The 17,634-nt window shown below is 36.0% G+C and overlaps 1 protein-coding gene across 2 annotated transcripts in view; it reads left to right on the forward strand.

Annotated features, from left to right (window-relative positions):
• EML6 (EMAP like 6) overlaps positions 1-17,634 on the forward strand; it is a gene marked incomplete at both ends in the record, with an annotated part of 116,015 nt that overhangs the window by 53,936 nt on the left and 44,445 nt on the right. For both annotated transcript variants that reach the window (XM_082480602.1, XM_082480603.1), the window contains 8 exons: positions 5,375-5,512; positions 7,363-7,619; positions 7,992-8,204; positions 9,114-9,281; positions 10,200-10,306; positions 13,159-13,277; positions 13,937-14,123; positions 14,852-14,957. In XM_082480602.1, coding sequence (XP_082336728.1) covers positions 5,375-5,512; positions 7,363-7,619; positions 7,992-8,204; positions 9,114-9,281; positions 10,200-10,306; positions 13,159-13,277; positions 13,937-14,123; positions 14,852-14,957 — 1,295 coding nt within the window. The remainder of the gene's footprint in view (positions 1-5,374; positions 5,513-7,362; positions 7,620-7,991; positions 8,205-9,113; positions 9,282-10,199; positions 10,307-13,158; positions 13,278-13,936; positions 14,124-14,851; positions 14,958-17,634) is intronic.

The following is a 17,634-nucleotide window of genomic DNA, read 5'->3' on the forward strand; positions in this document are numbered from 1 at the left end:
CTGACTCAGCCATGAGTGTTTAGAAAATCTGATCTAAAACCAAGTCAATTAAAATGCCAGAAAATGAGATTAATGAAAATGCACTGGTTTACCCCAATGAAAAAGATCCTTCAGGTGTTTAGTTGTGACACTCGCGCCTCAAGCATTTGTGGCACAGATTTGAAATTTTGTACACGTGTGTGGAAGTTGTCACAAAGTCAAGGATGTTTCTTTTCCTGTCCCTGTTAAAATTTGGCAAATTGATAAGCCTCTGAAAAAACCTAAGCATTTTTAATATGCTTGGTAAGACTTTACGCTAAAGTTTGGAGGTTAAGCTAAGATTGTCACTGTAGTGGATGTACTTCCATACCCACACAGTTGTTACGTGTTAACTGGGCATGGATACTGCCCATTGTAACTAATTGTTTACCTGTGATTAAAGAGATTGAGATTTTTGTGACTGCCAAAACTACTCATGCAGACTGGAGAGATTTGGGGGAGACTGGGGTTTATTATGGCAGTCTCCTGAGCCTTTCCTCAAATTGTGGTTCTGCCCTTGCCCTGAAGGCCTGCCCCTTGTAGAACTAGCACATACAACGGTGTTCATGACAGCCTGGTTTCCCAAGCTCTGATTCCCCTAATGTCCTCCTTAGCGGTTTCTCCTGACCCTATCATCGTAATTTCTAACCCTTCTAACCCCGACACATGCGGTTTTTCTCCAACCCAGTGCCAGATGGATGATGACTGTTTTTCATCTTCTATAGATAATTTGATTGCATATTTTCAAATCAACCCTAGGCAGTTACCAAACAGTTTTTCAGTTTTTATGGACTACTAGTCAACTTATTTCAGAAACATACATGTGGATTCTACCATTTGGCCATATTTCAATGGGAAAAATCAATCTCCTACCATACATACAACTTCTAAGTTATGTTACTTCAGATTCCACATTATAGTTTGCCTCTGCCTTGAAGCTTGCTGGGCAGTTGGAATTTCTTTTTCCCTTTTCTTTCTCTCTTTTTACTTGTACTGGTTTCCCATTCCTGCCATCCCTTATCTCTTTCTATCCATTATTAAAATCCAAATTGTGAAACTAACAAAACTACCGGCGGTTCACTACAGTCATGTTATCTCCCCTTTTTCTACACATTAATATTGTTATTAGTAGTATTATTTCTTTCAGTTTATAACACTCATGGATAGTCTTTTCTGCTTGGGTTTGTCTGTACGGTTTTCTAGACGGGCACAAATTCACACTGCCTGCATTCTGGTAGGAGGCAAGTCCATTCTGAAACAAGAGCTGCAAAGCTGGGATTAGCATTGTACTGCCCCCAAACTAATAAGCCACGCTAAGACTTTGGATTTATTATCTTGGACTCATCTCTTAGTTAGCATGGTAATTCAGCTCTGGCACGGAGCCGAGTAGTGTACTGCTGACTCAAAGTGCGTGTGGAAAAACCTTGGGGGGCCCCTCTATGAAAGACTGCAAGCATGCTCTTTGTGCACATAAAGCCTTAATTAGTGGTGCTCCTATAACTATTATCATTGTTATAGATATTACTCTATTACTGATGCCTTTGAACATTACCAGTCTATAAAACGTGCGTTTGCTGCCTTTGCAGGTATTTTACTGCACTACATCCCACATCCGTTTAGCTCTTTAGGCACTAGAGAACGTGGGATTTGAATTATAGTTCAGACTGTGCTTTTTTATATATTAATGCTTCATGCAAGGAATTCCACTGAAATATATAAAGATTTTCATTAAGATAAAAAAGTACGCAAAAGGATTTTCTTACAATTTTTTTTTAATAACAAAATTGCATTGACAGGAATGTTTCTATATTAATGTTCATTGTGTACTTTTCCTTAGTATTTGGTTATCCCATTATTTTGAAATGATTGACTATATAGTATAAATCTAAATAAAAGTATTTAGTGGGCCAGATTATATTCTCATGTCTCAGTGAGATGTCTAAATGGAAAGGACCTCTGTAGAGTTAAGGGGAGTTACTGTAGATTTTCCCTAGCACAGCTGAGAGAAGGCTCCAGCCAAATGTAGGTTTCCTACATTTTAAACTTCAAAAGCATGTGAACTAGGAAAGCTTCCTGCTTCCTATGGCTTACAACAGGAACAGGAAGAAAGTGTCATTCTCATCTGAATGCTAAGAGGCATACAGAATTATTTATTACATTTGTTCAATGGACCTCACGCCTGTCTTTCTGTAATGTCATGTTCAAATGTCTGGCTACAGGACCACAACTAGCTACTGTTCTAGCAGAACATCTTCGCTACGCTGTCTGTCTTCTTCAGTGATCTCTCTCTGTATTCCTGCATTTATAAGATTGATTAGAAGCCAGGTTTATATGAATCCATTTGAATATTTGTATCTCGGATTTTTTTGTGTGGAGCATTGTTCTGCCAATTGAATGAAACAAAGCAGCAGTAAAGCTTCTGTCATCAGCTATGGCTTTTTCTGCAAATGCAGTGGTTACTAGTAAGCCTCTTGGGAGGCTGTAATCAGTATGTGCTCCAATAAACAAACTCACCTATCAGGTATATGACAAGAGACTGGAATGTTGACTAATAAAACAGGGTTTCATGAGCCTGTTTGGGTTTTTTAAACTCAGTCGTTTAAACACATGCATAGGAAAGTTGCCAAAGAATGGTAAAAAATATCTCTTTGCCTTATTTGAAAACACATACACTTTTTATACAAAAATAATTTAGTTATCTGGCTTTTCCAAAAACAACGTGCAGAAGTATTTTGCCAGGAGAGATACTTTTTCTATTTTCATAAGGAAAGCCAGGCTTTTATTTTGTCAGTTGTGTATACAAATGCCTGTATGTGTGCAATATGTTTTTTTTTCTTGTTCTAAAATTAAAATTCCTATATTTGGAATTACACTTCCATTAATTCAAAAAGGTGGGTTTTTTAAAGAAATTTGAAGAACTCTGCCTGCATTGCCATGTATTGCAATTACACTTCTAATGTGTTGGTCAGTGATCCGTGTGAAAGCAACATTTTGGAGGCAAATTTTATCCTGGTGTTTCCTTTGAAATCTTTCCAAATCCTTTCTGGTTCATTCCTTATTTTATTGGGCTCATAACTTCTGCCTAGCAAGGCTGCTAAGAGTCTTCCATCTTATCTACTTCTGTTATGTCTTTGAAAACAGTTTTAGCATCCCACATCCAATTTCTTCGCCAGGAAGTGGCACTTGTACTTTTTTCAGAGAGAAGCCTTTTCAAGTTCTTTCTCATCCTTGAATTCTCTCAGCCTAAGAGGAAACCAGCATCATTCAGGGTTGTTGATTCTAGACTGATCCTGATAACATTAACCTGACTAGGCCCAAAGGGTTTCTTACTCAATGCAGGCAGGCAAGTTCTGTAATCCTTTTACTAAATTTATCAAACTCTATCTTTATTTTTTCCTCCTGTTACTCTACTTCAGCGCTGTATCTAAATGTAACTGCTGGGATGGTCAGAAACTTCCTTCTTTTCAGGCTATACTCAATGTTCTGTTTATGCCATTTGTTCTAGTGCCAACATGGTCCTTCAACATAATTTTTTCTCCTTCTTTGACGTTTATCCTACTGGTGTATTTTTGGAAGCAATACTATCCCTTCCCGGCCTTTGTTTCACTAAGGTATAAAAGTTAAACTCTTTTGTCGTTCTTTAATGTGATACAGTCTTCATTCTCTTAATCATCCTAATAAACCTTTACTGCATCAGTTCCTGGTTTTATTCTGATTTCTCAAGATAACTTGTAAAGAACACGCCAGATGAGGTCACTATGTGTTGTGAGCTATTGTTTTTGTGTACCTTCTGGATAGCACTCAGGATACATTTTAGGATCAAATTTCCTTTTTCCTGTCTGCAACTCACTCATAGATCATAGTCATTCTATTATTGAAAAATAGTGTGAGATCTTACTCTCTTTGCTGGTTCCACTTGTGTTTCAAGATTACAGCACAGTGCTAGACATAAGGCTCTGACAGTATGGGCTTTGGTTAAATTTCATTCACTGTCTCTTTGTTTCATCATCAAGAAGCCTCTGTTTCTTACAATATGATAAATGCATCTCTGACTTCACAGTGCCTCCCAGCTTACTGTCTATAGCAAATCTCATTAGCGTTCTCATCATTTTGTGCCAGTGTCTTTAGTGAAAATATTAAATGTTACTATTCCAAAGCTCGTACCTAGAAATCTCAGTGGTATCTTCCATCTGGCCTAATTGTTTCTTTCTGTAAAGCTTGCTATAAAACTTCATCCAGTATCACATCACAGTTCTTGTACAAATTTTCATTTTCTTGATTTTAGTCAATAATTACATATGCTAATATTCAAATATTTTACTGAATATTTTATAAATCTTTTACAAATGCATTAGATTTGCAACACTGTCCTCAAAATAAAGATAGTTTGGTATTGCTGACTTAATTTTTCTACCCCAAGAGTTGTCTGATGCATTTTCTTCCATACTTGTAATTATTCTTTTCTTTAAATTTTTTTCTGAATCTTGCATACTACTGAGATCTGATTAACCAGCTTGTAGTGATCTGGGAAGCTCCTTCCATTCCTTCTGAAAAAATTAGGTACATCATTTGCTTTTCTCTATGTTATGGCGTAATTTATTGATTGATTCTTTTTATGTTAAAATATGCAAATGAGTGAATCAGCATGCAGTTGTGCCTACTAGTTCATTCAGGGTTATGACAAGAAAATTTTCCCTATGGTTGGAATTTTTAGCTCTGTGATTATTGCTTTCACTTTCAGTGAACATTTCAGTCTGATCTGCATTGACCCTTTCTGTCTACAGAAACCGCATTTTTTTATTATTCATCTAGGGGAATTCTGTTACATCAGATAAGTACAGTCCAGAGATAACACCAAATGTAATTTGGCTTCACCGTGTTTTCTCTTCTGCTATCACAGTAATGTGTTCGGGTCTGAGGTGCCATCCCTGCTAGAACTGGGAACTGTAAAGACTCCTTTATTTTGAAAGAAATTTGAACCTGGAACTTCACTTAAAGGTGTCTGAAAGCTTCATTTGATATTATTTGCCAAGACGTCCAGTGCCGCTGTTGGAAAATTCTGTGTCCATGTAATGGTTCAGGCAGTCATTGTACACACCCTTCCTCTTCTAGATTGAGTTTTTGACTGTGAGTTTTCCAAACTAAATTTCTGTAAGTCTGTAAGCTCAAGTCAGTGAAATTCTTTTCATTCCATGGTTGGAAAGGAACTCAATACATTATAAAATATTAATATAAGGTGTGCATGCAAATGGGCCTTTACCAACTGAGTTAGACTCTTTGTTTCTGCTCTTGGTGATATTGAAATGTTGTGCAGTCAAGAAAAATCTCCTACTACTTTCATTTTCCTTTGATGCAGATTATGGAGTCTTGCTGATCATGCCTTGATAGCTCGTTGCAATATGGAAGAAGCAGTGCGAAGTGTGTCTTTCAGTCCTGATGGATCACAGTTAGCACTTGGAATGAAGGATGGCTCCTTCATTGTTCTTCGAGTCCGGTGAGAAAATCTGACATGAGTTTCTCACGTTATTAGCTTCCCCCCCCGAGTAACTCAAGACCATATTATAAAGTCTTTTATTTGTATAAAAAGAAAAAAATCATTGGGTATTTTATCAGAAGCAGAGTAAAAAATGAGCATACGCTTCCATAATATCACTTGGTGTTTTAAAAGGTGGTAGTTTGGCAATCATGCTTTATTTAATTCAAACTATTAGCTTTTAGTAATAAAGTTGATAAAATTTAAGATTTTCGAGTTTGGCTTTTCTTTATTTATTCTGAAATTATACAGATATTTTGTGAAAAGAAATGTGCATGACAGAGTTTTGAGAGGGATCTCCTTGATCATATGGTTCATTTCCTGCCATATACAAGAATGGATACTATGCAAAATAGTCAGTGATTGAAAGACATTTTTAAGCATTTGCAAGATATATGTGAATTCTGCTTTTCATATTAGATGACAGGCCTTTTTTTGCACGAATGCACTATAAGCAGTAGGTGTTTCCTGTGTGGAATACTATTATGGAAGATACACAAAAGCAGATGAAACATGAAATTGGCCATAGACTGAAATAGCCAAATAAAGTAGTGTGATTTCAAAACACATAAGCTATGTTAATTGATACTTGGAAGAGTTTACCTATTCCTTAATGTTACTCCATATGTTTGGTAAGCCTATATTTAAAATACTTTGACCTACTAGCTGATAGGAGGGAAAAGCTTGCAATAAATGGAGGATCTGTGCAAAACCCTGTAATACACTGCTTTAATGACTTTTACAAAACTTAAGCGATCTGTTCATATTAATTTAAAGTCCTTTTCAAAGACTAGTATTTTTCTAAAGAATCTTTGTCTCACAGTAATCTTGGCTTTGCTAATTTGCCTGATACCTAACATTATTCGTGATTCAGCTGGCAGAGAGCGAGAATGATAAACCCAGCATTATTCCTGAAAGAGTGGCAACCCCCCTTGTGTAAGGCCCTGAATGCAATTGCTGCTCCATCTGTCCCTTTTCTGTGACAGATCTTCTGATGGGGTAACAAATCTGCAGCCCCTGATCCAGGAAAACTGGACGATGGCAATGTCTTTTGTTGGCATTTTTCTGAATCGTGTACTCAGCAACGTGAATCTTTTTGTTCTCTTTTTTCTTGGCCATGAAGGATCTGGATCTATGAAGTAATCCGGAAAATTAGCTGCTTTTCTCAGTAGCGATATTTAACACCATGAGCACCAGTTTTTTGAAAACTAGACTGTATAGCTGTCTTGTTTTTTTTTTTCTAAAGACGCATACAAGATATTGTCACTTCTATTTTTCCGCTGGTGGATGATGGTGGTGGTGGTGGTGGTGCTGGTATCCCCAAAACTGTAGTTTACTGGTCATGGCATGGGGGATTAATCATATCTGACTTTATCAGTCTAGTTGGTAGCCTCTAATCTAAACTCTTTGCCTGTGTCCCCAAAGGAGTCAATGTGGAGAAATGGGTATCTCCCAAAGAGTATTTCAACATGGTCTTGTGAGAGACAGGGTAATTGCTCTTTAGACGCAACTAATTTTCCATAGTCTGTGGAAAAAGTTTAGACTAGACAGCTAACTATTTTACCGTTAAAATTAGGTGAATAGAATGAAGAGTATCATTGATAGGTAAAGTTGTGTCTATGTTTTGCCTTAAAAGTATGCTTATAACCAATGAAAGCAATAGGAACTTCTCAAAAAAAGGACTTTTTTTTGGTGAAATCTGTTTTTTGTTGTACAAATTATGCACTGCATCTGTCTTCATGTTTGTCTTAAAAATTTGTGGATTGCATGTTCGCAAGTATAGTTCACGTTTTCACTATTGGTTCTTGCAGAGATATGACAGAGGTAGTTCATATTAAAGACCGAAAAGAAGTAATCCATGAAATGAAATTTTCACCAGATGGCTCTTACCTTGCTGTGGGTTCTAACGATGGCCCAGTGGATATCTATGCGGTTGCTCAGCGATACAAAAAAATAGGAGAATGCAACAAATCTTCTAGCTTTATTACTCATATTGACTGGTCTGTGGATAGTAAATTCTTGCAAACCAATGATGGTGCAGGAGAGAGACTGTTCTACAAGATGCCGTGTAAGTTCACAAGTGGCTCATATTATGAACAAGTAAACTTCAGTGTTGATTCGAAGAAAATAACAAAAGTATGATACAAATAGTACATCTGCAAGCGGAGTTTCTTGACTGGAATTTACATAAATATCTAATGTTTTTGCACTTCTGTGTGTGTTTTTAACCTGTTTATGTGCAGCGGCATTAGATCTTGTAAGATGTGTGATGTTGTCAAATAACACAAATGTAAGATTATGCTAATTTAAAGTAAAATTGTGACTCTATTCAGGTGAAAAGATTAATCCCAAGAAGAATACACAGATAAATGTGATGAAAAGAAATGGAATTTACTGAAAAACAAATGATTAAACGCATTATTCACTTGCATGTTTTCAGCTGGGAAGCATCTAACTAGCAAAGATGAGATCAAAGGAATTCACTGGGCCTCATGGACCTGTGTGATAGGATCTGAAGTGAATGGAATTTGGCCAAAATACACAAACATTACAGATGTCAACTCTGTGGATGGAAATTACACCAGCTCGGTGCTAGTAACTGGAGATGATTTTGGACTGGTTAAATTATTCAGATTTCCATGCCTAAAGAAAGGTAAGACAGTATTTTGTATGACTGAAGAATGCAATATTACCTTAATACCACATCAGTATATTTTCTGGTGGCTTTTGATTCTTGTGTATAATTCAAATTAGTGTGCGCGCAATTCATATTAGTATTAATGGACATAAAAATGAGACTTTAACCCTCCGTGTATCTAGCGATTTCTTGCCAATGTATATATACTTGGTTTTAGAACTGTTGAGAATGTATAGTTTAACATGTGCTTATTCTGATATTACACTTTCAGAAACTAATTCAGTAAGACTTTACATCACATCAAAGTTGTATCGATACCAGATGCACTACTATAATTTGTCCAAATTTATGCCAGTAACAATTTCAGAAACTTCACTAGAGTTTCACTGTCTGTTAGCGTGTGTCAGTGTAGCTGTGTGAGCCGTTTGCTTCATACCTGTAGTAGGCTTTCAGCGTGGATTATTTCCACAGTATTTGCACTGTACCATGCATAAAGCCAACAAAGTTAAACAAAACACTTTGGCTTTCCATCATCTTCAGTGTTTAATTTGATATCTCATAAGTATATTTTCTGACAGTGAGTTTGAATTTGTGTGTGTAGTGCAATACACATATATAATTCACATTCTTAGTAATGGCCATAAAGGCGAAAATTAAACCCTACGTCCATCTGTTACTTCTTGCCAAGATCTAAGTGCTTTTTGGAAAACTGAATTGAACTTATCATTCATATAATTTTATGCCAGTTATTTTTATTTTATAGTTACTATTAGAATCAGAATCTCAAGAAGCATTTGAGTATTTTTTTGTTGTCAGTTTTCGTAAGAGTGCTTAGGCTGTTTCCATTAAAAGCCTAACTTTATTAGTTACAATGTTAATTTTCTTTCTATTTACATAGTAACAGTTCTATTTTTGTTCTTTTAGGAGCTAAATTTAGAAAATATGTTGGCCATTCAGCACATGTAACTAATGTACGTTGGTCCCATGATTTTCAGTGGGTTTTAAGTACAGGAGGTGCTGATCACTCTGTTTTTCAGTGGCGATTTATTCCAGAAGGGATAACAAATGGGATCCTTGAAACATCTCCACAAGGTAAAAACGATCTCTTCTTAATTATTTGTTAAATAAAATCAACATAGAATGCAGCACTGTTGGAAAAGCTTTTATGGAATTAACAGAAAATAAATATTTTTATTATAATTCCCTGGAATTACATATACTTAGCATGTTTGGGACATTTTACTTTTCATAGACAACCATTTGTTTCAGGCAGGGTACATTTAAGAACTCTTCTGTTGTCTGCTATATTGTATGTTTAGGAATACATGAGTAGTATTTGTCAAAGCGTGTGAAAAAAGATATTTAGAGGGAGATTACTAGATCAAAATAAATTTTCAACATTAGCCATCTAACTTGCATTCAGAAGTCTGACTACACATGTCGAATTGTTTAATTTTCTTTTCAATGCAAATTCACATTTATGTGTGATAACTGTACTTTAGAATTTTTTTATTCTTATATCCACGATACTAAAAATGTTCTACAAAAGCCATATGAACCACATAGTGGCAGCTGCTGAAAACTGAATTCCCTTCAGCAAAAGGGCAAAAATTCACTCTGTGCCTGTACAACTTGGTAAAATACCTATGTTGCAGCAAATCTCTTTAAACAGAGTGATCACACTGAAAGGTTTTATTTACTGTATCAGTATGTTTTCACTCCAAAGCCTGTTAAGAAAACAGTATTCTCACAGATGATGGAAATGTACTAGTTAACTACTCATTTATTCTCCTTCCCTCTGCCATCCTCCTGCCCCAGGCAGTGAAACAGGAGAAACAGAAATGAAACCTGATGCATTCAGTCAGCCCGCATGATTTTTACAAGCTGCTTAAGCTTCCAGAGTTGTTGGGTACTGCTTTGCGTGTAGTCTAAATTATATAAAAATATCACATACTATTTTCTTGTGATTAGATGTTATTTGTTGATTTTATTTTTTTTTTTTTAATGCAGAGGGTGGCATTGATTCCTATAGTGAAGAATCAGATTCAGATTTATCTGATGTGCCAGAGTTAGATTCTGACATTGAGCAGGAAGCTCAAATCAACTATGATCGCCAAGTGAGTAAAAATTAACACACTGTGCCAATTATCTGACAATTTATCATGACTATTCAGTAAAGATAAGCAAAAGAAGTTTGCAGCTAATTCATCAGACTACTCTAGGAAAGTTATTTTGACAGTATTCAGCTGTATACACAGCCTATATACATAAAATCAGAGTTTACTTTAGCTGGAGATGAGAATGTAAAAGGGTTTGGAGAAAATGCATTTGTGTACGTACGGCTATATGTTAGAGTAAAGAATCTATCTTAAAAGGAACAACTTTAAACATGGGACCTTATTACTCTTCCCATTCTAATGATAGGTGTTAGAGAAGACTTTTCAGACCTATTAGTTTAGAATCTCAATTTGTAGAATACAGCTCACGGAGTTTTTATATCACTTCTGCATAGTGAAAGCAGAATAATCTTAATAAGTACAAAGCTTGTATAATACATTTATCTGTGACAGATTCTTTTTTAATTGCCAAAGACAACAATGTCCAAGAATTAAAATCGCCCTAGTTTATGGAAACCAATAAAATTGGTCTCTAATAATCACTTAATACAATTTTTTTTTTTCTATTTTCAGTACAACTATGTTCTGAGATAAATTAAGATAGATTGCTTCTATGAAAGAAGAAAACAAATCAAATAAGTATTCTTTACTGCATTGATTTTTTTGCAGGAATGATAGTATGCCATTCCACTCTTGAACCTGGTTTTTCAGTGTTCATTTATGCTTTGTAACTATGGGCTTGCCTGGAGATCAGGACTGTTGCATGAACTTGGTTGCAGTCACCAAATCTGCTGTGCTCATGCCTCCCAGGCACTGTGGCACTGCAGCCCTCTCTGTGAGGGCACTGTCTTGTCTGGCCTCGTTATCATGCTCAGCTCATGGCTCCTCTTCTTTTACAAAGCAATTTTACCTTGCTGCTCCCTGACATGAGGCTTCACCCAACCTGCGTCATAACAATGTGCACTCACACTACTATGTTGGAAAACATAAGTCACAAAGTTACATGAAAATGCCATAATAAACATAGTTTTCCCCTTTTTAGGTGCATGGATTATGATTACATATTTCTGCAGGACTTCTACTTCATTTGGTGTATGAGATACTTAGTTCTTACCTAACAAGAAACTATTCAATCCTATTCAATCTATTTAAAAATACCTGGGACCTGATTTTCAGGAGCCGTTGTCACTGTGAATAGAATATTACTTGTCACCTTGTCCTGGTACCTTATCAGTTGCAATGGTGAAAGGTCAGAACTTCCTCAGACTGGAACTGGGATCTTGTATTAAGCATGAAAATTACACAATAAGTTTGGTTCAAGTTGGTTTAAGTGCTTTAATGGCTGACACACAGCTGCTTTCTAGAACGTGGAAGAATGACTTGTAATGTTCCAAGCTTTAGCCAAGGACTATCCTTGCTCTTTTCACCTCACTTTCTAGATTCTGCAATAAATTACATTGGTCCTCCTGACAACAGCTTATTTTAGCTCTTTACTAGAGAGATTGATCGTGTTTGCAAAACGAAATAGAGTTTTTGTCAAATTTTCTCCCTTCCCTCTCTTTTACTCCAAGTCTCACTGGAGTGCTCGTCCCATCCTCCTCCTCCTCTCCTCCTCTCCTCCTCCTGATTTTCTGTCTGTATTCAAATCAGACAGCATCCTCCCCCATGCTGTCTATGCATCAAAAAGGACGTCTGGGTTTAAAACTAAAAGTGAAAAAATAGTTGTAGGCAGTTAAACAGCAATATTCCAGGCAGGTTAATGCACGAAAAAGCTAGAAGCAACTTAAAATAGAATCTTATACAGGAAGTGTGAGACAACCCCAAGCGTAAGCTGCGCTTTACAGTTTGTTAAAGGAAATAATGTACAAAAGTACATGGAAACAAAAACATTAATCTTGACAATTGGGTTTGGGTTTGTTTTGGTTTATTTAATGTTATGGATGAAGCAGTATAGAGGGTTCTAGATTTTGAGATGCATCAGAAAATGATCCTATATTCTGTTTCATTGGTAGCATTCACTGAGGAGCAAGTGTGCATGGGTGAGAACACTCAAGATAAAGTACAATATATACGAGTGACAGACACAATATGTTAAAGCTCTTTTTGCCTACCATTTCAAAAGCTCAGCTTGTTATGTGAACACCTTTCTTGGAAAAATCCTGTATTCCATCTTTGCAGTCATGTAGATTTCTGTGGGAATGGCAATTTCATTGTCTTTTTGCAAAATCCAGGAAATGTAGGCACAGAAAACAAGCAATAAAGCTATATTTCAGCATTATAATGGATTTTGTTTGGTGCCGCAGCTTTGAAGATGCTTCAAACATCTTTAGCAGCTCCACAGATTTCAGCATTTCTGAAAGATTTAATAGTATTTTGTGTCTTTAGAGCTGTAATTCTACTTCAGGATTCTGGACACGTTAGCGAATCACTTAAGTGCTGTTGGTTACTGTATATTTCACCATAATCCCTAGATAGAATGAATGCATTGTGTTCAGCTTTGAGTATGTACACTTAAGCACATATGAAGTTAAAAGACACTTGAAGAGTTCCAGTCAATATTTAAATTCCTTTTCACTAGGTGAGACTGGAATCTTCTAGAAAAAATACACTCTGCTGCTGATACTCCAGACTAATGTTCTGGGCCACTCATGTGTCAGGGGACTTCATTGTCTGGAAAGCATTTATTATTATCTGAAGTTCTGTAGGGAGCAATAGTGACTTACCCTGTGTTGTAACTACTGAACAGCACATTAACATCTATTAAATTGAATACTTAAAAGAATGTCACTTTCATATATACAAATATTTAGAAAAGTGGAGATGTGCAATTAACTTTAACAATTATTCTTCAGGTTTACAAAGAAGACCTACCTCAGCTGAAACAGCAAAGTAAAGAGAAAAACCATTCTGTGCCCTTCCTTAAAAGAGAGCGAGCGCCTGAGGACAGTTTAAAGTTGCAGTTTATACATGGGTAGAGTAATACTAGATAATACTTGTTTTTTCTGATTGTTAAAACATCTTAGCAGTGTTAATCAATTCACATCAGAGCGTTTAGCAAATTATTTTTCAGTGCTTACCCACAACTAATTTGTTTGTCGTTATTACTGTGGGTAATTTTTTTAATATTAGCCATAGATTTTTCTTTTCCTTCCTTGTATTTGTTGAGGAACAAGAGAAGATTGTAATACTGTAATCATATAATAAATCAGCATTGCGTTTTATAAAATTACATTTGAAACTAGCTGTTGACTACACCTTATGTTTCTTGGAGCAAAGTTTCTCTGTGAAGTTGATCACGATAGCTGTGATTTGTAAAAATCAGCAGATTTCTGCTTGAACCCAAGTCCCTGTAAATCTTACCCAGACACAATTCTATGGGCATTATGTATTCTTTTTTGTTAAATCAGTACTAATTTAGGATTTAGGTGCAAAGTAAACCATGAGAAGATTCATGAATGGTCTTGGTGGGAATAGTCTCTCTCTGCCTGTGTGCTGTGATATTTTTGAACAAAAGCCAACACCACAGGTGTACTCCTTTCAAGTTAACGCACAAACTATTTGCACAGTTTGTTAGACAAAGTACCAGAAGAGTTTTGAAATAGACTATAACTTGTTTTGTATTTACTTCAGTTACAGAGGCTATGACTGTCGAAATAACTTGTTCTACACACAAACTGGTGAAGTGGTGTATCATATTGCTGCTGTAGCTGTTGTATATAACAGGCAACAACACACTCAAAGGCTGTATCTTGGTCATGACGATGACATCCTCAGCCTAAGCATTCACCCAGTGAAAGACTATGTTGCTACTGGACAGGTGGGTATTTAGAGGTGTTGATCTTGGCAATCATGGAAATAAATTCCCTTTACAATATATAATTAGGAAAAATGTGATTCTCTCTGTCCTTCAGTAGATTGTTTCCTCTTACATGTGGGTAAGCTGTGTATTGTTTCCTGTATCCCTGCCAAACTGCTGGGGAGTACTGGACTGGAAAGTATTTGAGGTGATTATTAAATCATTTCTGCATAGCAAAAACCCCACCAATCTTATGCTGTGGCCTTGCAGAAAATCTTATATTCACTTTGAACCTCTGCTTTCATCTGTGTTAATGCAGAAGCTGTATTTTATCTACATCCTAGGAGGTTTTGGGGTTTCATTAGTCAGTCTCAGTATTTTTGTTCCATGGTATCATTCAAAAGCCTTCCTCAGATAAAGGCTATTTTATGCTGAGCACTCTACTGATATCTGGTATTGAATATGATATAGTCAGTATATTTATGTATATATTATGTATATATATATTTATGTATATATATGTATATATCATGACAAATTATATCATTAATATGATACTGAATATTTGCATTGTAGAGAATATCTACTGATATTTCTCTAAAAGAGAAAACAGATCTTGAAAAAGGTGAAGTAGGGCAAGTGGAAAAGTAGTTACCTCTGGAGTGTTTTGAATATATGGTAGTACTAGTTACTGATATTGGTGTGCTTTGAACTTCTATGAGCAGATATTTTGATTAACACTGATTTAGGTTGGAAGAGATGCTGCTATCCATGTTTGGGACACACAGACACTGAAATGTTTATCATTGCTCAAAGGCCAGCATCAAAGAGGAGTGTGTGCACTGGATTTTTCAGGTAACCCACAACCTACATTTATCTAAATGATTAATTAAAACGCAATCCTTATGATGAAATCTTAATTTCAATAGCTAGTCTATTTTACAACCAATACAAATTTTACATAAAAGTCTGCTGACAGTTTTGATAAAAATAGTGTGTGTGGTAAAGTCAATCACGGGCCTTTTGCCAATCAATCAATAATTGATTTTTGTGATGTCTAATACATAATACTAAGTGTACAGCTAGGACTCTAGTGGCTGTGTACATGGTGGTATAATAATTTAAAAGCAGGCAGAATGGTGACTTAGAGTGCATAAATGAGACGGAAATGTGATCTGTAGGCTCATACAATTCTTCAACTTTGCTAAGAATTCCCAAATTTTTCAGTGAGTTTACAGAAGAAGTAAGTATGCCAAACAGTTGTCTGCTGTTTCTCCTACTTGTCTCTGAGATAGATGACCTACGTTGTCTCAGTTCACAAAGGGTGATTCCTGTATTCAACATTGAAAAGCATCATCCCTATGGTGGTGACTTACATATTGTTTCATCTTTATAAAAGTGCTTACAATGTCATTGTCCATTTTTCTATTTTAAAAAAAAATTACTGTAGCTGAACTACGTTTTTCTAAAGCTGTTTTTTATCAATTAAACATAATTTATTTCATATTCTCCTCTCTCTCCTCTCTAGGTAAGAATTCATTAGGACATAGATCACATTTATGAGACAGGCCTATATGAAAGATTTACTTCCACAGAGATAAGTCTATGGAACCGAGTCGTATTCCATTATCAGAAGAGCAGCCTTGGTGTCCATCCATGAGCTGGAATCCAAATGCGAAATTGCTGATCCACTGTGGTGTGTAACCTAACTGTGAAAGTAGATATGGTACCAGAAGAAGGGAAAACGGATAAGGATGATCTAATTGACATAGTGTGCATAGATGTTAAAAAAACTTCTCATCGTAGTCCCTAGTTGAACAAACATTTTTGTGTTTAGAAAATACTTACTTTGTCATTTACATTTCTAACAAAAATTCAGTGTTCCACTGTTCACCACCGTCGTGGTAAAAAATTTTTTCCTTCTGTCTAGTCAGAATCTACCCTCTTTTAGTTTAAAGCCGTTACCACTTGTCCTATTGGAACAGGCCCTGCTAAAAAGTTTGTCCCCGTCCTTCTAATAAGCCCCCCTTAAGTACTGAAAGGCCGCAATACGGTCTCCCCAGAGCCTTCTCCAGGCTGAACAACCCCAACTCTCTCAGTCTGTCCTCGTAGGAGAGGTGTTCCATCCCTCTGATCATTTTTGTGGCCCTCCTCTGGACCTGCTCCAACAGGTTCAGGTCACGGTGCTTGAAGCTTAAAGAAAGAAACGTAAAACTCCAAAGATATCTTTTTTGGCTGTACTTGATCTGGGAGCTGACTCTATACTACCGGTTCTCTCTGCCCTTACTCACTTTCTAAAGCATCTACTACTGGCCGTTACTGGAAACAGTGTACAGGGCGGGGTCACTTTTGTAGGACTGTTCTGATGATGTTGTGATTCGAAGATTATAATTGCATTCATGCAATGTTTGCTTGTGCCCTCTGGTGGCTAATTAACATCTATAATTTTGGATATAATCTGCGTGTATATCCCATATTAATGCATAAAACCTCCTGTTTTGAATGACTAAAGTTTTAAATTGTATTCTTACCAACAAAAGTTTGTTAACTATGTTCTATTTACACAAGTGAATTACCCCTAAAAATAATTATTTTCATCAAAATATACAAATATACCTCTTTCTTAAATAATGCATATTACATAATGCATATTGTCGTGGTTTAGGCCAATAATTTTATAATTATTCCGCTGCACAATATGCAGTTAATTTCAGTAGTTAGAAGAGGCCCAGCTAAGAAGCGAAGTTACTGAACAAAATTGGTTCTGTTTTACCTCAAACCAGGACACATATTTACCTTTCATATTGGCTAACTTCATAAGTATTATCTCACTAAAACTAGTATAGAATGGTTCTTACTGTTGTGTTCACTTTTCTTTCCTTTCTCACGTATCTCCTTGTTTGTGTCTTTACTTCTTTTTTTAATTATTATTTATTTAATAAACTCAGGTTTGGTTTCCTGTCCTGTTTTTCAACTTTGTTCTTTGCTGCCTGCTTACATTCCTTCCATCTAGGCCTGTTTCATTCGAGTGTGAACTCTTCCTCTTTCTGTAATTCCCCTTCTCCTTCTTGACTTGCTTCTCGTGGAACTCGGTTGATAATACTGTGCGCCTGGTCCAGCTGTGAGGACCTATACAGCCTTATGAACTTTGAAGTAGATCTGATGGAGTAATTTATGCTAGTGGCAATCTTTTGATTCTTGAGGTTAAATATGCTTAAGCACAGAGCCCTTAACATCTGTTAACTTCTACAAGAAGTAACATTGTCAAATCATTACTTTCATTCACTCTTTTGGCCATCTCACCAGTTCTTTACTTCCTCCACCTTTGACTTTTCTTCAGTTAAAAAAAGATAAATCAGGTAATCGACTCCTGATGCAACTTATAAAGTTCAATTCCCTTATCATATACTTCAGCAATTATGGTTTAGTTTTTAAAAAGTTTAAAAATTTCATTATAGTAGTTTTTCTCTAGAATTTTGTTAACAATGTTCTTGTTTAACATTATTTCATACAAGTAGCAAGGATGCCTAGG

The sequence above is a fragment of the Vanellus vanellus genome (genome assembly GCF_965231255.1).
Source record: "Vanellus vanellus genome assembly, chromosome: 3".
In the NCBI taxonomy this organism is placed as follows: domain Eukaryota; kingdom Metazoa; phylum Chordata; class Aves; order Charadriiformes; family Charadriidae; genus Vanellus; species Vanellus vanellus.